This window comes from Primulina eburnea, chromosome 6 (assembly GCF_022965805.1).
Source record: "Primulina eburnea isolate SZY01 chromosome 6, ASM2296580v1, whole genome shotgun sequence".
In the NCBI taxonomy this organism is placed as follows: Eukaryota; Viridiplantae; Streptophyta; class Magnoliopsida; order Lamiales; family Gesneriaceae; genus Primulina; species Primulina eburnea.
Window position 1 is genome coordinate 16660806 of NC_133106.1, and position 22991 is coordinate 16683796.

Consider the following 22991-nt stretch of genomic DNA (forward strand, 5'->3'; position numbering starts at 1 on the left):
ACGTCCAGAAACGGCTTCAATGCCTTCTATGAGTCGAGGATATGCTTCCCATCCAATTTTCTTATAAATTGGCAAACATGGTCTTTTTTAGACGGATTCCCAAAACTATGACGCTTATCTTGGAATTGTTTCCATAAACGGAGAAGTTCAATATGCACATGTCCACTAGAATGCGTCTCAAGAGTCAATAAGATGTTATCTAAAGACTCCTTACTCAGCCCATTCTTAATGAAACCAATTTTATTTTCTTTGTTATTGGAAACACATCCCAAAGATCTGCATCGTTTGTCACAATTCCATCTTGAACACTTATGACAAACCCCTTAACTTTTGGCCCTTCGTTTTTTCGCATAAGTGCTTTTTCCTAATCCAGTCAAATAACGAATGAGCAATGATTGTGGAACTTCTCCTTCTAATCGTACATTAGCTTCTACTACAAGACAAATATCTTCTGGAATTCCTTTTTGCATTAGCAATCTCAATCTTTCACACCTTCCTGCATAAATTTTTTTTAGAACATTTTCAGAAACAGAGGGAAAATATTTACAAATTTTTGAGAGAATTTCATCCATTTTGAAAAGAAAAGAATTGATTTTTTTTTGTTTTTGTATCAGAAATTGTGGGAAATTGATTTAACCGACTATGAGAGTCACGGAGTACCGTTATCCGCCATTTAACCGGGAAAATAAAAAGATTAAGAGAACCTGAAATAAAAACAAACAAACTTAAATGCAACAAAAAAAAAAATCAAGGATCAGAAAGGGAAATAAACTCTTCTTGAATGATTTCATTTTCTAAAAATGGTTTAAGCCTTTGTCTGTTTACTTTAAAAATATCACCATTTTTAGGATTTTCAATATCCACAGCTCCATAAGTATACACATGCTTTACAAGATATGGGCATGTCCATCTTGATCGTAATTTTCCTGGGAATACCGAGAATTATAAAGCAAAACTTTTTTACTAATCTCAAAAGATTTTCTAAGAATTGTTTTATCATGAAATGATTTGATTTTTGCTTTATAAATCCTTGAATTCTCATACGCGTCATTTCTGAGTTCATCAAGTTCATTAAGTTGCAATTTACGCAATTTGTTGGCATCATCCATGATTGAATTTAAAGTTTTGATCGTCCAATAAGCTTTATGTTCCAATTCCACAGGCAAATGACAATGTTTTCCATAAACCAACCTATAGGGAGACATATTCAATGATGTTTTAAAAGCTGTTCGATATGCCCAAAGTGCATCATTAAGTCGCCGAGACCAATCTTTTCTATTTGAGTTAACAATTTTTTCCAAAATTTTCTTTATCTCCCTATTAGCTAATTCAACTTGTCCATTTGTTTGAGGATGATAAGGAGTAGTTACTTTATGTGTAATACCATATTTTTTCATTAATGAAGCAAATTTTTTATTAACAAAGTGAGTGCCCCCATCACTTATCATGGCTCGAGGAATTCCAAATCTATTAAAAATATTTTCTTTAAAAATTTGATGACGATTTTATGATCATTTGTTCGACATGGAATTGCCTTTATCCATTTAGAAACATAATCAACTGCAGCTAAAATACAAAAGTATCCAAACGACGGTGGAAAAGGTCCCATAAAATCAATTCCCCAACGGTCAAAGATTTCAATTTCCATGATAGGATTCAAAGGCATCATGTTTCTTTTTGAAATCGCATCCAATTTTTGACAGATTTCACAGATCTTGCAGATTTCGTGGGTGTGTTTAAACAAAGTGGGCCAATAAAATCCACACTGCAAGATTTTTGCAGCCGTTTTCTTTGAAGAAAAATGTCCTCCACATGCTTCTGAATGACAAAATTTAATAACACTACTTACCTCATTGTCGGGTATGCAACGTCGAAAAATTTTATCTGGACAATACTTGAACAGATACGGATCATCCCAATAAAAGTTTTTTACCCCATTCAAAAATTTTCTTTTATCTTGGGAACTCCATTGCGGTGGCATTTTTCCTGTCACAAGAAAATTTACTATGTTAGCAAACCAAGGTGTAGTAGTAACAGAAAATAGATGTTCATCAGGAAAATTATCGTTAATTGGTGTCATTTCACAAGATGATCATGTTACTAGTCTCGATAAATGATCGGCTACGACATTCTCGGTTCCTTTTTTATCTTTGATCACAATGTCAAATTCTTGGAGCAACAAAATCCATCATATCAGTCGTGGCTTTGCATCCTGTTTTGTCAACAAATATCTAATAGCAGAATGATCAGTAAACACAATAGTCGTTGATCCAATCAAATAAGAACGAAATTTATCTGATGCAAATATTACAGCAAGTAATTCTTTTTTAGTTGTGGAGTAATTCATTTGAGCATTGTTTAAAGTTCTACTTGCATAATATATCACGTAAGGCTTACCGTTTCTTCTTTGACCCAGTACTGTACCGACTGCATAATCACTCGCATCGCACATGATTTCAAATGGTAAATACCAATCAGGAGGTTGCATGATAGGAGCATATGTTAAATGTCGAATAATTTTATCAAAAGCATTTTGACATTCTTGAGTCCACTCAAATACAGTGTCTTTTGTTAAAAGGTTACAAATGGGTTTAGAGATTATACTAAAGTACTTTATAAACCTTCTATAAAACCCAGCATGCCCCAAAAATGAACGAATTTCTTTAATGGTTTCTGGAGAGGGTAAATTGGCAATGACATCAACTTTTGTTTTATCAACTTCAATTCCATGAGATGACACGACATGTCCCAAAACAATTCCAGAAGTAATCATGTAATGACATTTTTCTCAATTTAAAATAAGACATTTTTCCTCGCATCTTTTTAAAACTTTTTCCAAATTTTCAAGACAATTATCAAATGTATTCCCAAAGACAGTTAAATCATCCATGAAAATTTCCAAATAATTTTCAACCATGACGCAAAAAATACTTAGCATACATCTTTGAAATGTTGCTGGGGCATTGCATAAACCAAATGACATCCTTCTGAATGCAAATGTTCCAAAAGGACATGTGAATGTAGTTTTTTCTTGATCTTCGAGTGCAATGGGAATTTGACAATAACCTGAATATCCATCAAGAAAACAGTAGTATGGATGACCTGCTACTCTTTCTAAAATTTTATCCAAAAATGATAATGGAAAATGATCTTTTCTAGTGGCGTCATTTAATTTTCTATAATCAATACACATCCGCCAACTAGATGGGACTCAACTTGTTAACAATTCACCTTTTTCATTTTTTATCACTGTGATGCCAGATTTTTTTGGAACTACTTGTGTTGGGCTTACCCACTTACTATCAGAAATAGGGTAGATATTTTCAACATCAAGTAGTTTGAGAACTTCAGTTTTCACAACATCTTTCATGTGTGGATTTAATCTCCTTTGTGGTTGTTGAGATGTTTCTGCATTTTCTTCTAAGTGAATTTTGTGAGTGCAAATTAGTGGATTAATGCCTTTGAGATCTTCTAGTGTCCAACCAATTGCATTTTTATGTCTTTTAAGCATATCAACTAATTTACCTTCTTGATCACTTTCTAGTTTGCAAGAAATTACCACCGGATATGTTTCATCTTCTCCAAGAAATGCATACTTCAATTCTTCTGGCTTGGGTTTTAACTCCAATATGGGTGGTTCGTCTTTGTTCTCATATTTTGCATCAAATTCTTCTCTGATCCTGGTAACGAGTGATACCTGATAAATTCATCAAGATCAATTTCAATATTTTCTTTAACAGTTTCAATTGAACAAATATCTAATTGATCACGAGTACTCCCTTCTTGAATGTTTTTTTCCACAAGAGTTTCAATAATATTTTCATCTTCACTTTCATCTCCTTTGTCATGTGGTTGCTTACAAAGATTAAAAACATTGAGCTCCAAGGTCATGTTACCAAATGACAACTTCATTATTCCATTTCTGCAATTTATAAGAGTGTTAGAAGTTGCTAAAATGGACGACCCAGAATTACAGGAATTGCATTAAAACTTCGATAGGTTGTGTATCTAAAACTACGAAATCGACAGGATATACAAAGTTATCAACTTGGACCAATACGTCTTCTTCCATATCTCTTGGCACTTTAACAGATCTATCGGCAAGTAAAAGTGTTACCGAAGTAGATTTTAACTCGCCTAGATTGAGTTCTTGATAACTGAATATGGAAGTAAATTTACACTAGCTCCAAGATCAAGCAAGGCTTTTTTAATCTTTCGTTCTCCAATAATACATGAAATAGTAGGACAACCAGGGTCTTTGTATTTCAAAGTATTATTATTTTTAATGATTGCACTTACTTGTTCGGCTAAAAATGCTTTCTTTTTCACATTCAATTTTCTTTTCACAGTGCACAAGTCTTTCAAAAATTTGGCATATGATGGTACCTGTTTTATTGCATCTAATAAAGGAATATTAACTTTTACTTGTTTAAAAATATCATATATATCAGAATTCAAATTTGATCTTTTTGTATTTTTCAATGCATGAGGGAATGGTGGTGACACTGTCTGTTGAACCTCCTCTTGGCAAGTTATGGGTTCCACTTCCTTACCCTTTGGAGTTGATTTATCATCATCTTCACAAGATTCAAGATTGGATTTTTCCACAACCTTACCACTTCGAAGGGTAATAACAGATTTTACCTGATGCATCGGTTGAGTTCCAGAAGTTCCAGTTTGTGAATGATGATCCTTGGGATTAGGCAGAGGTTGTGAAGAAAATTTACCTTTTTCATGAACATTAAGTGCAGATGCAAATTTAGCGAGAGTATCTTTCAAATCTGTCATGGTTTGAGCAGTTTGAGTATTGATAGCCTCTTGTTTTGCAATGAAAGAAGTCAATGTATCTTCCAAATTCCTTTTAGTTGGAGGAACATAAGGTGCATAATTTTGAAAATTTTGTTGATTTTGGAAATGTGGTTGTGAAAATTGTGCAGCATTATCATTCCTCCAACTAAAATTTGGATGATTTCGCCAGCCTGGATTGTAATTTTGAGAAAATGGTTCAAAATTTGGCCTTTTGAAATTGTTCAAAACATTGACTTGTTCATGGAGACATTCTTTAAAAGAGGGCAAAGTGGGACAATCTTTTGTAGAATGATCACTTGTATCACAGATGTGACACGCAATTTCTTGAATAGCTTTTAATTGACCATTTTTTTCGATTCAAGTGCCTCAACTTTTCTTGCCAAAGAGGTAAATCTAGCTTGAAGATCATGTTCATCTTTTAGTGTACATACCTCCACCAGATGTAGGAGATTGAATCTTGTTTGATGGTTCGATTGTACCTATAGTGTCTCAATTTTGAGCATTTTAGCTAATGAATCGAGATACTCAATTGCCTCATTTGGATCTTTATCTTCAAATGTTTCATTATACATAAATTCAACTATTTGCCTATCTTTAGGTGTTAAGCCTTCATAAAATTGAGAAACAACTCTCCAAATTTCAAAAACATGACGTGGACAAAGATTAATCAATTCTTTGTATCTATCCCAACACTGATAAAAAGTTTCTCCTTGTTTTTGACTGAAAGTAATGATTTTCCTTTTGAAAGAATTTGTTCTATGAGATGGAAAAAACTTTTTCAAAAATTGTTGTTGCAATTCAGCCCCAGTTCGAATGGATCCCGATCTAAGATTTTGTAGCCAAGTTTTAGCTTTATCTTTTAAAGAAAAAGGAAAAAGCTTAAGTCGAATGGTGTTCATGCTACAATTTAGATCATTATATGTGTTGCACACTTCTTCAAACTCTCGTAAATGTATGTATGTATTTTCAGAATCTAAACCATGAAAACTGGGTAAAAGTTGGATAATACCAGGCTTAAAATTGAAATGAGATGCATCAGGGGGAAAAACTAGACATGAAGGTGCACTAGTACGTGTAGGATTCATGTGATCTCTAAGTGTTCTTCGTCTATCATGATCATGTTGAGATTGAATTTCATCTTCATTTTCTTGGATGGGTTCTTCCGCCATGTTTTGTAAAAATAAAGGGTTATTTCGAATGAATCGACCACTAAGTGTACGTGACCAAATGTTCACGCAAATGCAAATGCAAAAGAATAAAAACACACAAAAGCAATAAAAATTCAAATAAAGAAAAATAAAATATAAACAAAATTAAATAGACTTGAAATTAAATTATACTTCCCCGGCAACGGCGCTAAAAACTTGTTACGACTTTGATTGTTGCACTCCCAAGAGCAGGTTGTCCACAAGTAGTATAATTCGATGAGTTCGAAAATCGTATCCACAAGGAAGCTAAGGTAATTACAAGTCCACTACAATGTTTTTTTATTTATTTTTTCTTTTAGTTGTTTGAATATTTAATTGGTAATTTTTAATTGTTCAAATTTTAATTTAAGTAGTTGAGATTAAAGGATCCACTCTTGGTATTTTAATAAAGTTAACAATAACGAACATTATTGAAATCCATTCAATAAAATGGTTCCAATATATTAACTAACATATTTATATTATGTTATATATTATTATCTTATACGTATATAATATATACCAAAACTTATAAATGTTGTCAAGTATTTATTGTGCTATATATATTTGTAAACACTAAATCAAGGTTCCCACTTTAAATGGTTGGTAAAACCAAACTAACATTTAAATGGTACCAAGAAATTAATATTATGATATATTTATATATAGTAAATCAAGGATCCTACTTTAAATGGTTGGTAAAACCAAACAAACATTTAAATGGTTTCAAGTAATTTAATATTATAATATATTCATATACAATAAACCAAGGCATCCACTTTAAATGGTTGGTAATACCAAACTAACATTTAAATGGTTCCAAGAATTTAGTGTAACATATAGCAACAATAAATCAAAACTCCCACTTATAAGTAGGGTATAAAAATGCTTAAAAAAATAAATATAACATAAACAATAAAAAATGATTATATAATATAAAACATAGATTCTTACCTTTTAGTAACCTTATATCATGTCAAAAGTTTCACCTTTTCATCTCAACATTAGGAAGTTAGCTATTCAGTATTCAAAGTGTAAAACTTTGAATATGAAATTAACATGCTAATTATATTTAAATGAAGTAATAAAGGAAAAATATAGAAAGAAATATTATGAACTCAAAGGTTTGTTCATAGAATGAGAGATATCTCAATACATTACAATGCACCCCTATTTATAGCCAAATTTAGGGAGACAACCACAAATAAAATATTATTTTTTTACACATAAATCTTCATTGGTGTTCCAAGATATTATATTATATTACACATCACTTTTGAAAATCTTCTTCTCCGAATTTGCTTCTTCACATAAAAAGAAACATGTGGATAATTGAGTTGTCTAGTTGTGGTATTTTTTTCAAACAATTTGACCAAGTAATTTGTGAGATATGGTCAAAATACTAGAGCATGTTAAAACTGCCACTCCATTGGTAACTTTATTTGTTGCTTAATTTGATCTCAATTGTGAGAGGATTTTTATCTCATGCTTGCCACCAATATTGTAGATATTAACATAAACTTTCTACAGGTCCAAGAATCATCTTAATCCCATTTGCAACGCCAAGTTTATTCTTGTTTTATCGAACATATAAAAAATAGTAAAAATATATAATTACACAACAACTTATATTTTATACAATTTCTTATAAAACATATAATATTTAAACATTTAATAAAACAAAAACTATATATTTATATTATAAAACATTTAATTAATGTACAATTTTTATGTTTATCAGGGTGATTGTTGGAACTTTTCAAGTTTGCAATCTTGATTTTGAAGTTAACAAAATTTGTTATTGTGTTTCTAACATATTTACTCAAGTGTTAAGTTGTTAAAACAAGAAGCAAGCTGAAATTGAATTCTGCACCAACTGAATTTCTGGCAAGTTTCGGTGTTTGGAATATATCTCTCAGCTGGACAATCCAGATGACAATCCGCTAATTGGACTGATCAGAAAACGCAATTTGAAACAAGTTGTAGTTCACGTCAGTTGGGAAAAATCGGATGGTATCATGGTCTAACTGATCGCTGAATTACCGAACTGATCACATGAAAATAACAATCAGTTGGGTTTGAGCAGCTGCGGTATTTTGGTCATATCTCTCAGTTCGTTTATCGAAATGAGGCGACTCAGTATGCGCTGGAAAGATAAGACAATGATCTACAAATCATCTTGAGAAGTCAAAGTCTGAATCGAAGCTTACGATGCTGATAAATGACGATGAAGCTACTGGTTCTGTACAAACTGAAATCGCTGATTTCAGCACACCAGCTGCTGACCAGTTGACCAACCAACAGAACTGAACCAGCTACTGACCAACTGAACTGAACCAGCTGCTGACCAGATAAACTGAACTAACTGCTGACCAGCTGAACTGAACTGAACCAGCAGTTGACCAACTGAACAGAACAAGCTGCTGACCAGTTGAACTGAACGACCAGTTGAGCTGACCAGAGTTGACCAGTCGGGAAAATGCGCAGCAAGCTGAATTTGACTGTTGCAATTTCAGAAACAGTACAAAAACTTTCCAAACGGTTATATTTTTGTGTCTAACGTATATATAATTGTTTGGGCTTATAAATACAACATATTGAAGATCAAACAAGAACTTTTGAAGGGGATTCAAAACATGGACAGTTGGCATGAAGAAATCAGATAGTTGAGAGCACAAGCCCTTGTGTGAGGATACATTTGAGATTTACAATGTAACAGATATATTCCTTGTGTTGGGGCTTATAAATACAACATATTGAAGATCAAACAAGAACGTGTTGAGTCTTTAGACTCACTAGGTTTGTATGATGCAAGATTTGTTGATTTTATGAGAGACGGTGACGATTGAGTGAATCGAGTGCAGCAGTACACACTCGAAGACCTTTATGTTTCAGCACTAGCTTATTAGATTAAGAATTTAAAGAATATATTAATGATTTTTATTAGATATTTATTTTGTATTTTTATTGTTAGTTGATCTTCTAAAGGTCGATATAGGATATTTTGTTAGTTGATGATTTTAGATTTATTTTATGCACTTGAGATTTAAATTGTTAAATTATTATGATTCATGACTATGTTAAATTATTTTATTTAGTAATTTAAAATTTATGAATTAAGATTAGAAAAAAAAAATCGAGATCCTCAAGAACTTATGGGCATGATTTCTTTGGCTTTAGTTCTTAGTCGAGGACCACGTTGATTGTAGCGTAAACAGACAAAGCGAACCCGTGACCATGTTTATTGAGTGTCACAAGTGGAGCAAAATTTCAGTTCCATTGACAAGATATTTCAAATTGACAGGCCTCCAACACAGAGGAGAAAAATAAAGGTACAAAGACAATCCATGCCTATCTCACTGATTCCTCTGGCTTCTGAGGATGGACTATAAGTGCTAAAGATATGAGATTAAATAGTAGGTGCATAACGGGTTAAAAAAATTTGAGCCATTTTGGGAGCTATGCACCACCAGCCACATCGATATCTGCAACTCCATCGACCCCTTTGAACACAATACATAATTTCCTCAAGCATGACTGTTTCTTGTCACCTTTTCCGGACATACCATTAACGTGGATAATATCTTTGGAGATTTCACCCATTTGTTCAAACAAGGGTAAATCTAGGTTTGATCTGGTCATCTCCTCTAGTACAGGAGGCGCCTGCATGTACAAATTCTTCCCTCTGTGAGTTACACTCACTCTAGTGAGTAGAAGTCGAGGATGATCTTCGAGATGATCGATGAACTGTTGCAGCACACAAAGAAATAGAATCAACTTACGAGCTCCAAAAATGTGGAGTCTTAGAAGATCAGAGAAGTATGCAGGACAAACAAATAATTTTCAGTCTATACAGACTAGATTTGCTTAATGTTCCACAAAAGAGTCGGACAAAATCTTAATTTAGGAAATTTGGATATGCGTATAAAATAATACTAGAAGTCATGTAGCCAAAATCATACCGGTGGATCAATATCTTCTAAGCAATATGTAACAAGAAAACATTCTAATAATTGTGAATACTATAATTAGTCTTGGCTGAGAAATACTTTTGCCATGGAGTATTCGTTTTGGAGAGGAATGTTGGAAACGTGTCGAAAAAATAGGGTCCCAAAGATTCACAAGGCTGGGCACATCAGTTACAGGTCAAGAAGACGTAAATAACAAAAACAAAAACGTCATTGTAATAATCAGGACATGTGATCAATTTTTAAGCATTTGGATCCAGTCATAATGTTCAAAACATGACATGGAATGAACTCAGTTTAGCCTAGCTGGGGATACAATGGGTTTAGTACAAGCTATAGCAGAAAGAAGAATCAAAGATGCATGACTTAAAGTGAGTTCAGCAATTTCTTGAACGCTTTAAAACATGCAGCATCAGTTTTATCGAACAAGTTTAATTGCAAAATGAATTAAACTAACATGTACAACTATCATCATTAAGATTAATGCAATTAAGCAAGCCAGAAGCTACAGAAGACACACCTTTTTTAAAGTAATAGACCTCTCCAACTCAAAATGAATTAAACTAACATGTACAACTATCATCATTAAGATTAATGCAATTAAGCAAGCCAGAAGCTACAGAAGACACCTTTTTTAAAGTAATAGACCTCTCCAACTCAATAAGAACACCAGGACCACAAACAAGGCAGTCTTTGTCCTTTACAAACTCTGTGACTTTGGTATGGAGACCTTCAACTCCATTATACCTATGACAAAAACAGTAGACACCAATTAATCGGGATTAACAATAAGAAACCAGATCAATTCAAAGAAAATAACAAAACAGGACTTCATAGTCAATGGACACTGGTGGGATCCGGTTAACTTGTAGAAGGCAATTCAAATCACTTTTAAAAATGGACACTTTGACTAGAACCGAATCCCAAAGTCAAAGATGTCATACGTCAAGTAATTTGACAATGTTTTGCTACATCCAGAAACAATCTTTAAGGTTTCCAAGGCACATGCAGCTGAGATAATAGCATTTGTAGAAGCTATGGCTGGAATTATATTCTTCACCACACCCTGTAAGAAAAATAATAAATAACTAAAGAACTGATATAACCTAAATAGCCGAAAACACATAAGAATTAGAAAATTACATGCAAGACAATGATATGAATCCAGATCCAAATGATTTTTTCAGTGAGCACTAGCATCATGCTAGGGAGAGGGAGAATTGTAAGGATGTAATCGATTCGAGCCGAGCCGAACTCTTGAATGTTTGAGCTTGGTTCGTTTATAATCGAGCCGAGCTCGACCTTTATTTAACGAAGTTTGTAAATAATATTATCAAAACTATTATTTTTTCATCTAACAGATTACTCATGAACATACCAACCAACATGTTCACGAGCTAACGAGCCGAATACTGTAAAGCTTGAGTTTGGTTTGTTTATCTTAACGAGCCTCATTAAACGAGCTTTTATCGAATCGAGCTTCGAATAGCTCACAAACGATTTGGTTCGTTTACATCCCTAGTGAATTGTAGTATTGTATAGAACAATTATTCTTTGGGTTCTTTGTTTTCAGTTAATACAATAATCCTTTTCGTGGTTGATCTTTCTTCTATATTAGAGTTGCATATAACCGAGTGAGACATTGCATTAGTCCGACATGCCGGATTCGAGAGACGATCGACGACGATAGCCATCACACGAAACGATGCGAAGTTTGAAACAATGGAACGATCGGTGAATGAGTTGCAGGAGAGTATGCTATAGGTGCAGGGCAAGCTAGATAAACTCGATCAAACTCTCGGAGGTTTCAGTTACCTGAGGGTGTTGATGGAGTAGTTGATTAAAGCACAGGGAGGAGTGACAGTTACCAACAATCAATATGACGAGGCGCTAGAAGGAGAGCCTGGCAGACAACGGAAGGAGGGAGAGTGAGGCGGCCACAGATGGAGGAGGTCACAAAATAGTCACATAAGAGATGAGAATAAGATTAAGGTGGATTGAGTTACCTGTTTTCGAAGGAGAGGATCCGATGGGCTGGCTGGGGAAGGTGGAGCAATATTTCGATGTTCATGACACCCCGATCCGATGTAAGCTCAAATTGGCTTACATTTGTATGCAGGGATACACCACCCATTGGTTCCGCTGGATGATGGTCTTGTTTCCCAACATGAACTGGGATCGGTTTGCTGAAGAATTAATTAAGAGGTAGGGTGGGTACGATGTTAACCCAATTTGAGCCGATAGCGTCGCTGAAACAGGGACAACAATAGATCGACATCTATATTGAAAGCTTTGAGATGTTGGTCGCGCAAATTGGTGACGTTCAAGAAGATCAATGTCTGGGTTACTTTATGAGTGGGTTGCGGGAGAAGATTCGTCGGTGAATGATCGTTCATAATGCTAGAACGGTGGATCGCGCAATGTTGCTAGCAAGGGGATTGGAAGTTGAGTTGTTTGCGAAGGTGATGGATCGTGGCAGAAGTCGATCTGGACTTGGCCTGGGTCTTGAACAGAGAGGGCCCATGAATATGGTTTGGGCTAATCAGGCCCACTCCCTTGATAAGTATCGTCACTCTGGTAGACCACAATCGCGTGTCATTGCAAAAACGATGAGTCCAAGAGAGGGATACCAGCTTACGACAACTTACGAGGGGGTTGCGATCAAATCTTTGGGGGAATAGTGGCGGAATAACTAGAGTTCCAGCACCGAAGAATCGTGAGGGTCGGATAGTATCACAAACAAGAGTACTTGCATAGGATGGAGAAGGGGTTGTGCTTTAAATGTGAGGAACCATACCAACCACTGCATCGATGCGTGAATAAGAGTTTAAGGGTGACCATTCTGGCCGAAGAGGATGGGGAAGAAGGCGAGATAGAGCACGGGGCAACTAGGGATGAAATTGGCCTGTCAAGAAAGTGAGGTTGAAGCGTGGCAGGAAGCCTCTGTTATTGAGTACAATACATTGGAGCTACCGATGTAACTCCAATGTATTCTATCAGCGGAATTAACCAACCGCGGACGTTGAAAATGAAGCGCAGATGGCGGGACTATAAGTGGTGGCAATGATTGACAGTGATGCGAGCCACAACTTCATCGCGAGAAGCTTGATCGCTGATTTGGTAATTAAGGCGGATGAGGAGGTGCGATTTGGCGTGTGTCTGGGCGATGGGAGTCGCGTAGCGTGTCAAGGGTTGTGTGGTTGGCCAAACTGCTCACCTATGAGTTTGAAATCAAGTATAAGGTAGGGTCGGATAATGAGGCAGCAAATGCTTTGTCACGAAGAGAGGACAAAGGCGACTTGGTTGTTTTAACAAAAGTAGAAATGAGATTAAAAAGGCAGTTTGGGAAGATCAAGAGCTGAGGAAAATTATTGATAAGCTTCGAGAAGGGAAGATGGGGGCAGCACACATTATACCTTAGTCAATGATTGTTCATTGAAGAAAGGCAGATTGGTAGTTCCGCGATCTTCGCAGTGGGTCTCCAAGTTGTTAAATGAGTTTCATAACACCCCAGTTGGGGGTCATTCCGGAGCACTACGAATGTATAAAAGGGTAGCGAGCAATTTTTATTGGAAGGGAATCAAGAAAGATGTAAGTTTGTGGCTCAGTGCATAATCTGTCACAACAAAAGTATGAAGCCACCAAGCCTGCGGGGTTGCTACAGTCGTTGGCTCTCCCGGAGGTGATTTGGGAGGATTTAGCCATGGATTTTATTACCGGACTTCCAAAATCAAAATGGTATGATGTTATATTAGTTGTGATTGACAAATTTTCCAAGTATGGACACTTTTTTTTGCTCAAACATCCCTACAAAGCAAGTATAGTGGCTCAGGTGTTTATAAAAAATGTGGTGGATTTCATGGGGTTCCAAAGACGAATGCGAGTGACAGAGATACTGTATTTATGAGTCTTTTTTTATCAGAACTTTTCAGGCTACAAGGGAATCAACTTAAAATGAGTACATCGTATCACTCGGAAACCGATAGACAGAGTGAGGCTTTGAATAAGTGCGTTGAGACTTATTTACATAGCTACTCTTTGAAGCAACCCAAAAATTGGGCTAAGTGGCTACTTTGGGCTGAATATAGGTACAATACTTCCTATCGAACATCGGCGGGGATGAGTCTGTTCGAAACGGTATACGGACGCAAATTACCGAGCATGATTCGATTTCTTCCTAGAGAGACAGCGGTAGTAGCAGTATCGCAGGCGTTGTGGGATAGGGATGAGCTTGTAAGTCAGCTAAAATATAAGCTTGAAAGGGCTCAGCAACACATGACAAAGCATGCTAACAAAAAGCGGAGGGAGGTTCATTTTCAGGAAAGGGGCATGGTATATTTGAAGTTGCGACCACATCGGCAAAAATTAGTTTGCACCAGAGTTGTTCAGAAATTAGCTAGCAGGTTCTATGGGCCTTTTAAGATTAAAAAGAAGGTGGGGACAATTGCCTACAGGTTGCAGTTACCCGAGGGGTCTAGGGCACATCCAGTTTTTCATGTTTCATGCTTGAAACAAGCAGTGGTTAACACCGATGCAGAGATCAAATTACCTGAGTAATTGGACACTGATTAACTCATAACTTTTGAACCTGATATGATTTTAGCAGGGAGGATTAAACACTTAACAGGGCAGCCATGTCAGCAGCTCAGGGTGCAATGGAAAGGACAGTCTGACGAGGAAGATACATGGAGAACCTGGAAGACTTCCAAAGACAATTTCCTGATTTTCGCCTTGAGGACAAGGCGATTTTTGAGGATGCCGGTACTGTTATGAATCCAGATCCAAATGTGAGAGACTTCAATCCAATGGGCCCAGGAACATCAAATTCAGAGGACCTAAGCATGATTGACAATGAGAAGCCCAAGATAGTAAAAATGTATGCTAGGAGAAATAAAGGGAAAACACGTGAAGAGGGGGGAGGGATAAAATAGTAGTTAAGAGGGTATGAGAGATTATCCAATTACATTCTTGTTGAGTCAGCACTAGCATCTTGCTAGGAAGAGGGAGACTTGTACAGAGCAATTATTCTCTGGGTTCTTTGTTTTCAGTTAAGAAAATATTCCTTTTCGTGATTAATCTTTCTTCTATGTTAGAGTTGCATATAACCGAGTGAGACATTACAGACAATAATTAAATTATTTGTCACAAGCTAAAAAATGATTGGAGCTATATAAGTAACCCTAATAGCATTTAAAACTTGGAAACGTGCAGCTAATATAAAGGATGTAAATCAAAGTGCTCACCTGAGTCAAAGAATATGTAACCCCAGGAATTCCAAAGAGCTCTGCCCTCTTGACAGCCTGTGAGATTTGAATATGCAAGTCAAAGGAGCAGAGGAAGGAAATCACGAAAACAATCTTCTTTCAATTTTGGTAGTCAACAGATATACACCGCATTTTACCTCTGAATAAACCCACTGCATGTGTTCAGGATTATCTGGATCAAAACTTTTCCCACTATGAACCTGATCCATGGTAAAATATATGCTCACAATGTGATGCAAAAGGTATTCTCAATAATGACAACGATGAAAATATAATTCACCAATATGCTCACCTCATCCCATTTTATCAAATGAGCATATTCGATACAATGTGCAGCAGTTCTAGGTGTTTCTGCTAGAGTACACAAAGGAAATTTGACTTGAGGCGGAAACAGCCATATGGTACACTCACAACAAGGTGTAGCTCCAGGGATTATAATCCTGGCGTGACCCTTGAATCCTTCAGTTCCACCATCTACCATAGGTTTGACAGTTTCTTCAATGGGTTCATCATCGGAGTTATACTCTTGTTGATTAAATAAGAAAGAATTCAAGTTCAGTCCGACAAGAAAGGTTTTCTTCCTTTTGTATGCAAAATATTTTGCAAACAGGTAATATACTCCTAGGAAACACCAAAACCCTACATGATAGCCAAAATCTAGTGGAATACAAGTGGAAAATTTCCGGTGCCCGTGTCTGAGAGTGGATTTCCGTTTTAATAAATACCAGGGGAGTAGGGTAGGTGTGATTCAATAGGGTTAGAAAATATGCGATTACAAAATTTAGGTTCTGAAGAAGAATGTGCTAAAATCAAAAAAATTTCAGATTGGATTGCTGATTTAGGAGATGGAAAAATTGGAGAAAGTGGAGAATATAACGACGGTTATGCCACAATAGATATTCCTGATGAACTTTTGATCAAAGATGGCAATGATTCTACTGCAGCAATAGTTGAGAGTACGTATCCGTCATTAGACAACAATATCAATAATAATGCATATTTTCAGCAAAGAGCTATTTTGGCACCAACACTTGATGTCGTTCAATCCATAAATGAATACATGATATCTCTAAACCATTCAGAGGGAAGGTTGTATTTAAGTTCTGATACGACGTGTCCTTCAGATAGAAATGTTGATTTGCTGAGTGATGTGCATACCCCTGAATTCTTAAATGGAATAAGATGTTCTGGAGTACCGAATCACGAGTTAAATTTGAAGGTTGGAACTCCGGTTATGTTGCTGCGGAATATATATCATTCTCTTGGATTATGCAATGGCACTAGATCGTGACAATGCTCGGAAACCATGTTTTGGAAGGACAAATTATAACTGGAAGTAATGCAGGTCATAAAGTGCTTATTCCAAGAATGTCATTGACGCCTTCTGATCCAAGACTTCCTTTTAAATTTCAACGAAGACAGTATCCTTTGGTTGTATCAATGGCAATGACAATAAATAAAAGTCAGGGACAATCATTGTCTCATGTAGGACTTTTTTTGAAGAACCCTATTTTAGTCATGGTCAGTTGTACGTTGCTGTATCCAGAGTTATGAATCCTAAAGGTCTAAAATTTTGATATGTGATAGTGATAGCAACCCGAAAAAATCAACGACAAATGTTGTATTTAAGGAAGTTTTTCAAAATTTGTAATATTCTTGTTTTCTAATTGTATGATCTATAATCATTTAGTTTATTAGTATTTTAATTTTAATTATTTTTTCAAATGTCCATTCTTAATAATTTTAATATTTAAATATATAAACTAACATCTCGTGTCAATCTAGAAAATTCCCCCAAAATGAATTTGCTGAATGAGAAAATTATGTATAATGTAAGTATCCGTTTAACAATTTAAATTAAATGTTTAATAATTAATATATAATTTATATGTTATTGTACCAATTTATAATGAATATGTTATTGTATCATGTCAATTTGATGACTTTTCAAAATTCAAATTAGAATATGACCCCTTATTGAAATTAAAACCCCATTATTTTTATTACAGTTACTGTTTTGTACATAGTACATAAATTTATATGTGTATATGATTTAATTGATAAACACATTATGTCATTCATTGTCTAACACAAGTGTGATATTATTTTTTAGCCGAAATACAAAAATAGCTCTTTTATTCAGTGTTTCATTGTTCAGATCTATATGTATATGAAAACAACAGACATTTTAGTTTGATAAACATTCACGTTATGGAGAAAGTGAAACAGATTATCATACTTACTAATTTTAATCATTAATTAGAAAAAATAATTGACCGTGCATCGCACGGGTGAAATGCTAGTAAAGATAGAAAAACACAGTTGTTGTAGATCGCCTGGACAATGTGATTGCTTAGAAATCGCCAAGATGGATCACTGAGAACCTATGTCCATCAGCAAAAAGCAGTAAGACCCAGACCTAACACTAGTTCAAGTGTCAGTGAATTCATATTTCTCATTCCCAGCATTGTTTTCTTGATTATTTGCTACATGTCTCATTATTTTGAATAACAATAGAAAATGTATAGAAAACAACATAAGCAACATAAAATAATGACATCTGAAAAACTCAAGGTATTCTGAAAGATTGAATGCAATATTTTGCCTCAACCAAACAAGGACTTACTTTATCCGTGAATGGATAACTTCAGCCCAAAACCTTGTGAATTTTTTCTTAATAATGGATAACCCACACTTGCACACCTATTTAGCCTATAACAAACCTAAAATACCAAAATAATGAAAAACCACACAATCAGTGTCACTCCACAAGCCTTAGTTCCAAACTAGTTGAAGTTGGTTACATTGATCTTTTCTCAAACATCACTAGTCACTTAGTTCATACTTTACACATAAGAAATTACATGAACTAAAGTCATCAAAGACAGTTAACATGCTAGGAAAATATGCTTGTCTCAGTTCTCCACTGCTAGACCAGGACAGTCTTATGGAGGAAGTACTTTTTGGACCTACGTTCACTTTTCCTGGATATTGCATATTCTCTTTCTGTCTTTTAGTGAATAAAACTTCACCAAGAATGGACTATCAGATCAACCTTACAAATTGTTCATAACAGGAGGTTTAGAGTCCAATTCCGGCAAGGGCAAAACATTTTCTCGCCCACTCATGGCAGCCTTAAAGTAAGGATTTCTAACAATCAATAATTAAAAATTAGAGGATGAAGATTGAAGATATTGACAGAATGAGCAAATAGGGAAAGGAACGAGTTTAAAAGATATAGTTTTCTTGAAGCTTCTCATTTTCTAATGCAACTTTAAGGAAACAACGTGAACTTAAAGGTTTAAAGCTCCTAATTTCTATGACTACGAGAGTATAACTAACTGTAAGAATAGAGTCAAACCAAGAAAGCTGCAAGCCACCGCATTGATATAGCTACGAGCCTCAATCGAATCAAGACCTAAGACAATTATGCTGAAATCACTATAGAAGTCCAAAGGTTTATCCTCAATGCGACAGAAATGTGGTGTGATATTTACGTCACCAACCCTTTCCATGACTCGTTTTGCAGCAACTTCAGCCTTCGGCTTTCCTACATCTTGAAGCCTGCATAAAAAATAACAAGGCTGCAAATAATTTTCACCAAAGTGAACTTAACAATATAAACTCAATTGACTATTGCATAAATACTTAAGAATGAACTCGATATTTCATATGTCAAGCACAAGTTGCTTGAGAAAGATAAGTTACCCAATATAGACTTTACATCACCTGTCCAACCACCACATAAAAACAAACGAAATAATATGTACATCACTTAATCAAACAAACCACTGAAATATAACATCTTCAGTTGACAAACTTCACATTAGTTTCCTGCCATGCCTGACCAGTTAAGTCCACGCCACAATAACGATACAAGCTTTCGGAATTAAAGTAACATCAAATGTACCTGAAGAGGAACTGGCGATTCAGGTTAGTGACCTCGATACGGTCCATGTCAATCACGTCTAGATTACGAAACCCAGTCAAAGCCAAGTCCTTCAACAATTCGCAGCCCAGCCCACCTGCGCCAACCACTAAAACTTTCACATACTCTTTTATGTCATCTCTTAACTGCACCCATTAACAACAATACGTAAAATCACAATCCATCAGATAGATATTTACATTTGGAAAACTAAACACAAACCAAATGTTTGTGAAATTACGCAAGAGGAAAAAACACCAAACGAGACTAGAAAGAGATTTACTTCAGAGCCAGGCTCAAAAGACGAGCCAACAAGAAGTCCGGGGCGAAGGAGGAGCTTATCCAGATCTCTTGATCGGCTGGCCTGCGACACTACCATTTTTGTTCAGAGAATGCGCTATTTCTTCCTTCGGTTCCGATGAGAGAAAAATGTCTCCAAAAAAGTCGATCCACTAAACATTTCCTGCGACTTTAAGTCTCCTCATATTCACGACTTTAAGAGTTGTTCATACGTCGCTCGTCTAAAAAATAATAATTAAGAGAAAATAGGGAAACAGTGGCCTTCGAGTAGTTTTGATTCTTGTATTAGGGATCATAGTTAGGTATAATGTTATAAAAAATATCCCCAACTTTGATAAAATTATAAAAAATATCCTTAATGTTATTACTGGGCCAAAAATGATATTATAGTCGCGATAATTATTTCAAACTTACAATGCTATTATCACTGTGTAATTAAATATTTGAAAATTACATTTTCTCAAAAACTATGATCTGAACATTTGCTCGAGATTAAATATTTATAAGATTTATTCAATACTTTAGAATATTTACAAGAAGTGCTAACCGATGTTAGACATCGGATACAAAGAGGGACACATGAAAGTCCTAAGATAAACTTATGATTCAAAGGAATAGGTTCTTAGAAATAGTTTTGGATTCCTCTAAGCTCTTTTAAGATCTTAGATTGTAACGTCTGAAAATCAGTCTACGTAAACCACATGCATGAAAATTATTAAATTGCTAAAATATTTTAATTAAATGATTTTAGATGCATAAATTATATATTTTAAGTGACTGAATGATTAATCATGTAATTTTTCTTGGTTTCATAATTTAAAGATTTTCAGACGAATATCGTGGTTGGCCGGGGATGGAGGACCGGAGACGATTAAGGTGTTAAAGATTTAAAAACTAAAATTTTATTTTAGTTAATTATTTATTTTAAATATTTTAAGAATTATTGTTTTTTTAAGGTCAAATTTAAATTAATTGGAAGGAACAAGAAATTTTATGTATTTTATAAAGGAATTTTGGAAATATGTATTTTAAAACTTTTTAAATTTAAGCCTAATGATTTTATTATTCTTAATGGACCTAATTTATTAATTAAAAACTAGTGTTAATTAAGCCACCTAAACACACACACACACCCCTAAACACCTACACACCAAAACACACAGTAAAGTTACGTAAAAGTTGGAAGGAAAACAGAGGCCGAAGAAGGGAAATAAGGCAAGAAAGTTTTCGATTTTTTTTCACATTCGTTCTTTGACTTTCTTCCTTCCAACAACGATCACTCGACTCCCTTGCATCCTAAGGTGGGTTTTTTGTGGGTTTTTGACTAAAAAAAGGGTAGAAAAAAAAATAGAAATCGTCCTCCGTTCGTCACCGACTTCCACCGCTTCCGTATTCGTATTTCATGCGTTTTAAACGTAAAGGCATGTTTCTAAACTTTTTTTTTGAACCACTCAATCCATATTATGTGTGTTTAATCATGTTTGCATGAATAATATGAACCCTCCTTTTCTTTTCGTTTTTATGGTTTATACAAGTTAAAACTTGGATTTTCATTCTTTCAAACTCATGAATATGATCCATAAAAAGGCTGCCATCATAGGGCTATGGGAAAGGATGAATTTCAGTATGTTTAAAGGTGATTAAGGGCCACGGTTAAGGGCTGTACATGTAAGGCAAGATGTTGAACAAAAATTGGGATAAAATGGGGCTAGGGTTTGCGTTTCTGGTCCTAGGCAACGGAGACTGTTAGTTGCTATTTGGGATGTGTTCAAGGGTCCTAAGAAAGTCTAGTCATGAACCTAGATGGGCTGTGCAAGGGCTGAAAAGAGAGGATAAAGGTTGAACGTCGTTTTGGGTATTTAAGGCATATAGGGGTGTGGCTTAGGGCTAGGGATTCTAGGCTCTTTAAGCTTGGTCCAGCAGGGTCTCTAGGGTTTAGTCCTGATCCTAGGATGGTCAGCTAGAGGCTGGTTGGGTCGGCCATGGGATAGGGTCGAAGGGATTGAGGATTTGTTCAAGCTAGGGTTTTCGAAAATGAGCATAACTTTCCAGCGTTGTTCTAGGCCTGTTCAAGGGTTTAATTGGCTTGATTTGAGAGGAAAAAGGGTTAGTGAGATGTTAATAAGATATGGTTCAAGTTTGGTAAAGTTTGGTTAGGTTTTGAGTCGATACTGGTTAAAATCGGGACGTAGGGTTAAATTTTAAAACGAATTGAGAATTTAGTTGGGGAACTTAATTTTACATCTCAGAAATATTTATGGGTGTATTTTAAGGTGTCGTGTTAAGTTTAGGGAGGAAAAGTTTATGTTTAAAATTTGGGAAGAAAATATTAATTTTTGAATTTATTCGAGTTAAAAACGCTTCATGGTTTATCATTAAGTTATTAAATCGAAAGGCATGGGTTTACGTCTAAGAAAAATATTAGAAGTCAAATTTAAGCTTATATGATATTATGGGATAGGCTCGAGCCAATAAAGGGAAGAGAAAGTCAAAATCGGGAATTTTGGAGACCAAAGGTAAAATAGTCATTTTGTGTCCACGGGTAGCATGAAAGACTTGGCAGAGTCCCGAAGAATCATAATACATCATCAATGATATTTTAAAAAAATTATGATGAAAATATGGAATTTTACGATATTTGCTAAAGATGTACGATTTTTCCGGTAAAATGCTATTTTACGAATTTTGAAGGACACAATATTTTATGAATAAAAGGAAAGAAAATATTTTGAAGGATATGAATTCATTGTGACAAATATGATATGATATGATATGATTGGGAATATCGTGAGGGAGAATACCCAAGAAGGAACTTGTTTACAAGAGAAGGCCTAGAGGGAGCTCGACGATCGTATTTCCATTTACGACGAGGCCTAGTGCCCGTCCCCATGTGCAATGGTGAGTTAAGACTGATCAGTCGACCACATGATGATACGATTACAGCTAATCACTTTCAAGGATCAAACTCCACCAAAAAAATGATATACAATGATGGAACGCTTTACGATTTATGATATGATATATGATTACGATATTTTACGCCAACTTCTTTTACTAAAAGATTTATTTTAAAGCAGCATACGCCTGTATATGTATTATTTGCTATGTATGATTAGAACGTGCTGATTCATTAGACTTACTAGATTTGGATGGTTGCAAGAGAGAATGATTTTGAGAAAGACGCTGACGCTTGAGTAGATCGAGTCTGGCAGTACAGTCCCAAGGGTCATTTATTTTTCGCACTTACTTTGTATTTAAAGTTTTACGTAAATATTTTGAGGATTATTTATTTATAGATTTTATGCTTTATTTTGAAGTATAGTTTTGGATTTAAAAGTTGACGTTTGATTTTGGTGGTTGACGATTTATCGATTTTTATGCATTTAAGATTTTTAAATGTGGAGTTATTTTTATGGGATTTTCGAATTTTATGGTTTATTGAAAAAAAAAAACTTTAGTAGGATTTTAAAGTTAAAAAGTAGTGGACGTTTCAGTTGGTATCAGAGCGAAAAATCTCGAAAGGGTTGTGTTACTG

General features: G+C 35.1%; 1 protein-coding gene across 2 annotated transcripts; it reads right to left on the reverse strand.

The window, feature by feature from the left end:
• Positions 1-9207: 9207 nt before the first annotated feature.
• Positions 9208-19638, reverse strand: LOC140833831 (NEDD8-activating enzyme E1 catalytic subunit-like). 2 transcript variants are annotated; one of them, XM_073198270.1, is made up of 9 exons: positions 19440-19638; positions 19139-19302; positions 18590-18792; positions 15521-15753; positions 15366-15428; positions 15208-15264; positions 10909-11030; positions 10594-10711; positions 9208-9743 (listed from the first exon to the last, which is right to left on the reverse strand). In XM_073198270.1, the coding sequence occupies exons 1-9, from the start codon at positions 19533-19535 to the stop codon at positions 9456-9458; spliced, it is 1344 nt and encodes a 447-aa protein (XP_073054371.1). In that variant the 5' UTR covers positions 19536-19638; the 3' UTR covers positions 9208-9455. The 2 variants fall into 2 exon arrangements, with proteins under 2 accessions (XP_073054371.1, XP_073054372.1); XM_073198271.1 differs by having other exon boundaries at positions 19139-19253; positions 19440-19593.
• Between the last annotated feature and the right edge of the window lie 3353 nt (positions 19639-22991).

Excerpts from the sequence above, each read along its gene's own strand:
- LOC140833831 (XM_073198270.1), bottom strand. The coding sequence starts at position 19,535 with ATGGTAGTGTCGCAGGCCAGCCGATCAAGAGATCTGGATAAGCTCCTC. Across the intron at positions 19,303-19,439 it reads CTTTTGAGCCTGGCTCTGAA|TTAAGAGATGACATAAAAGA; the intron begins GTAAATCTCTTT and ends TAATGGGTGCAG. Across the intron at positions 15,429-15,520 it reads ATTTGATAAAATGGGATGAG|GTTCATAGTGGGAAAAGTTT; the intron begins GTGAGCATATTG and ends ACCATGGATCAG.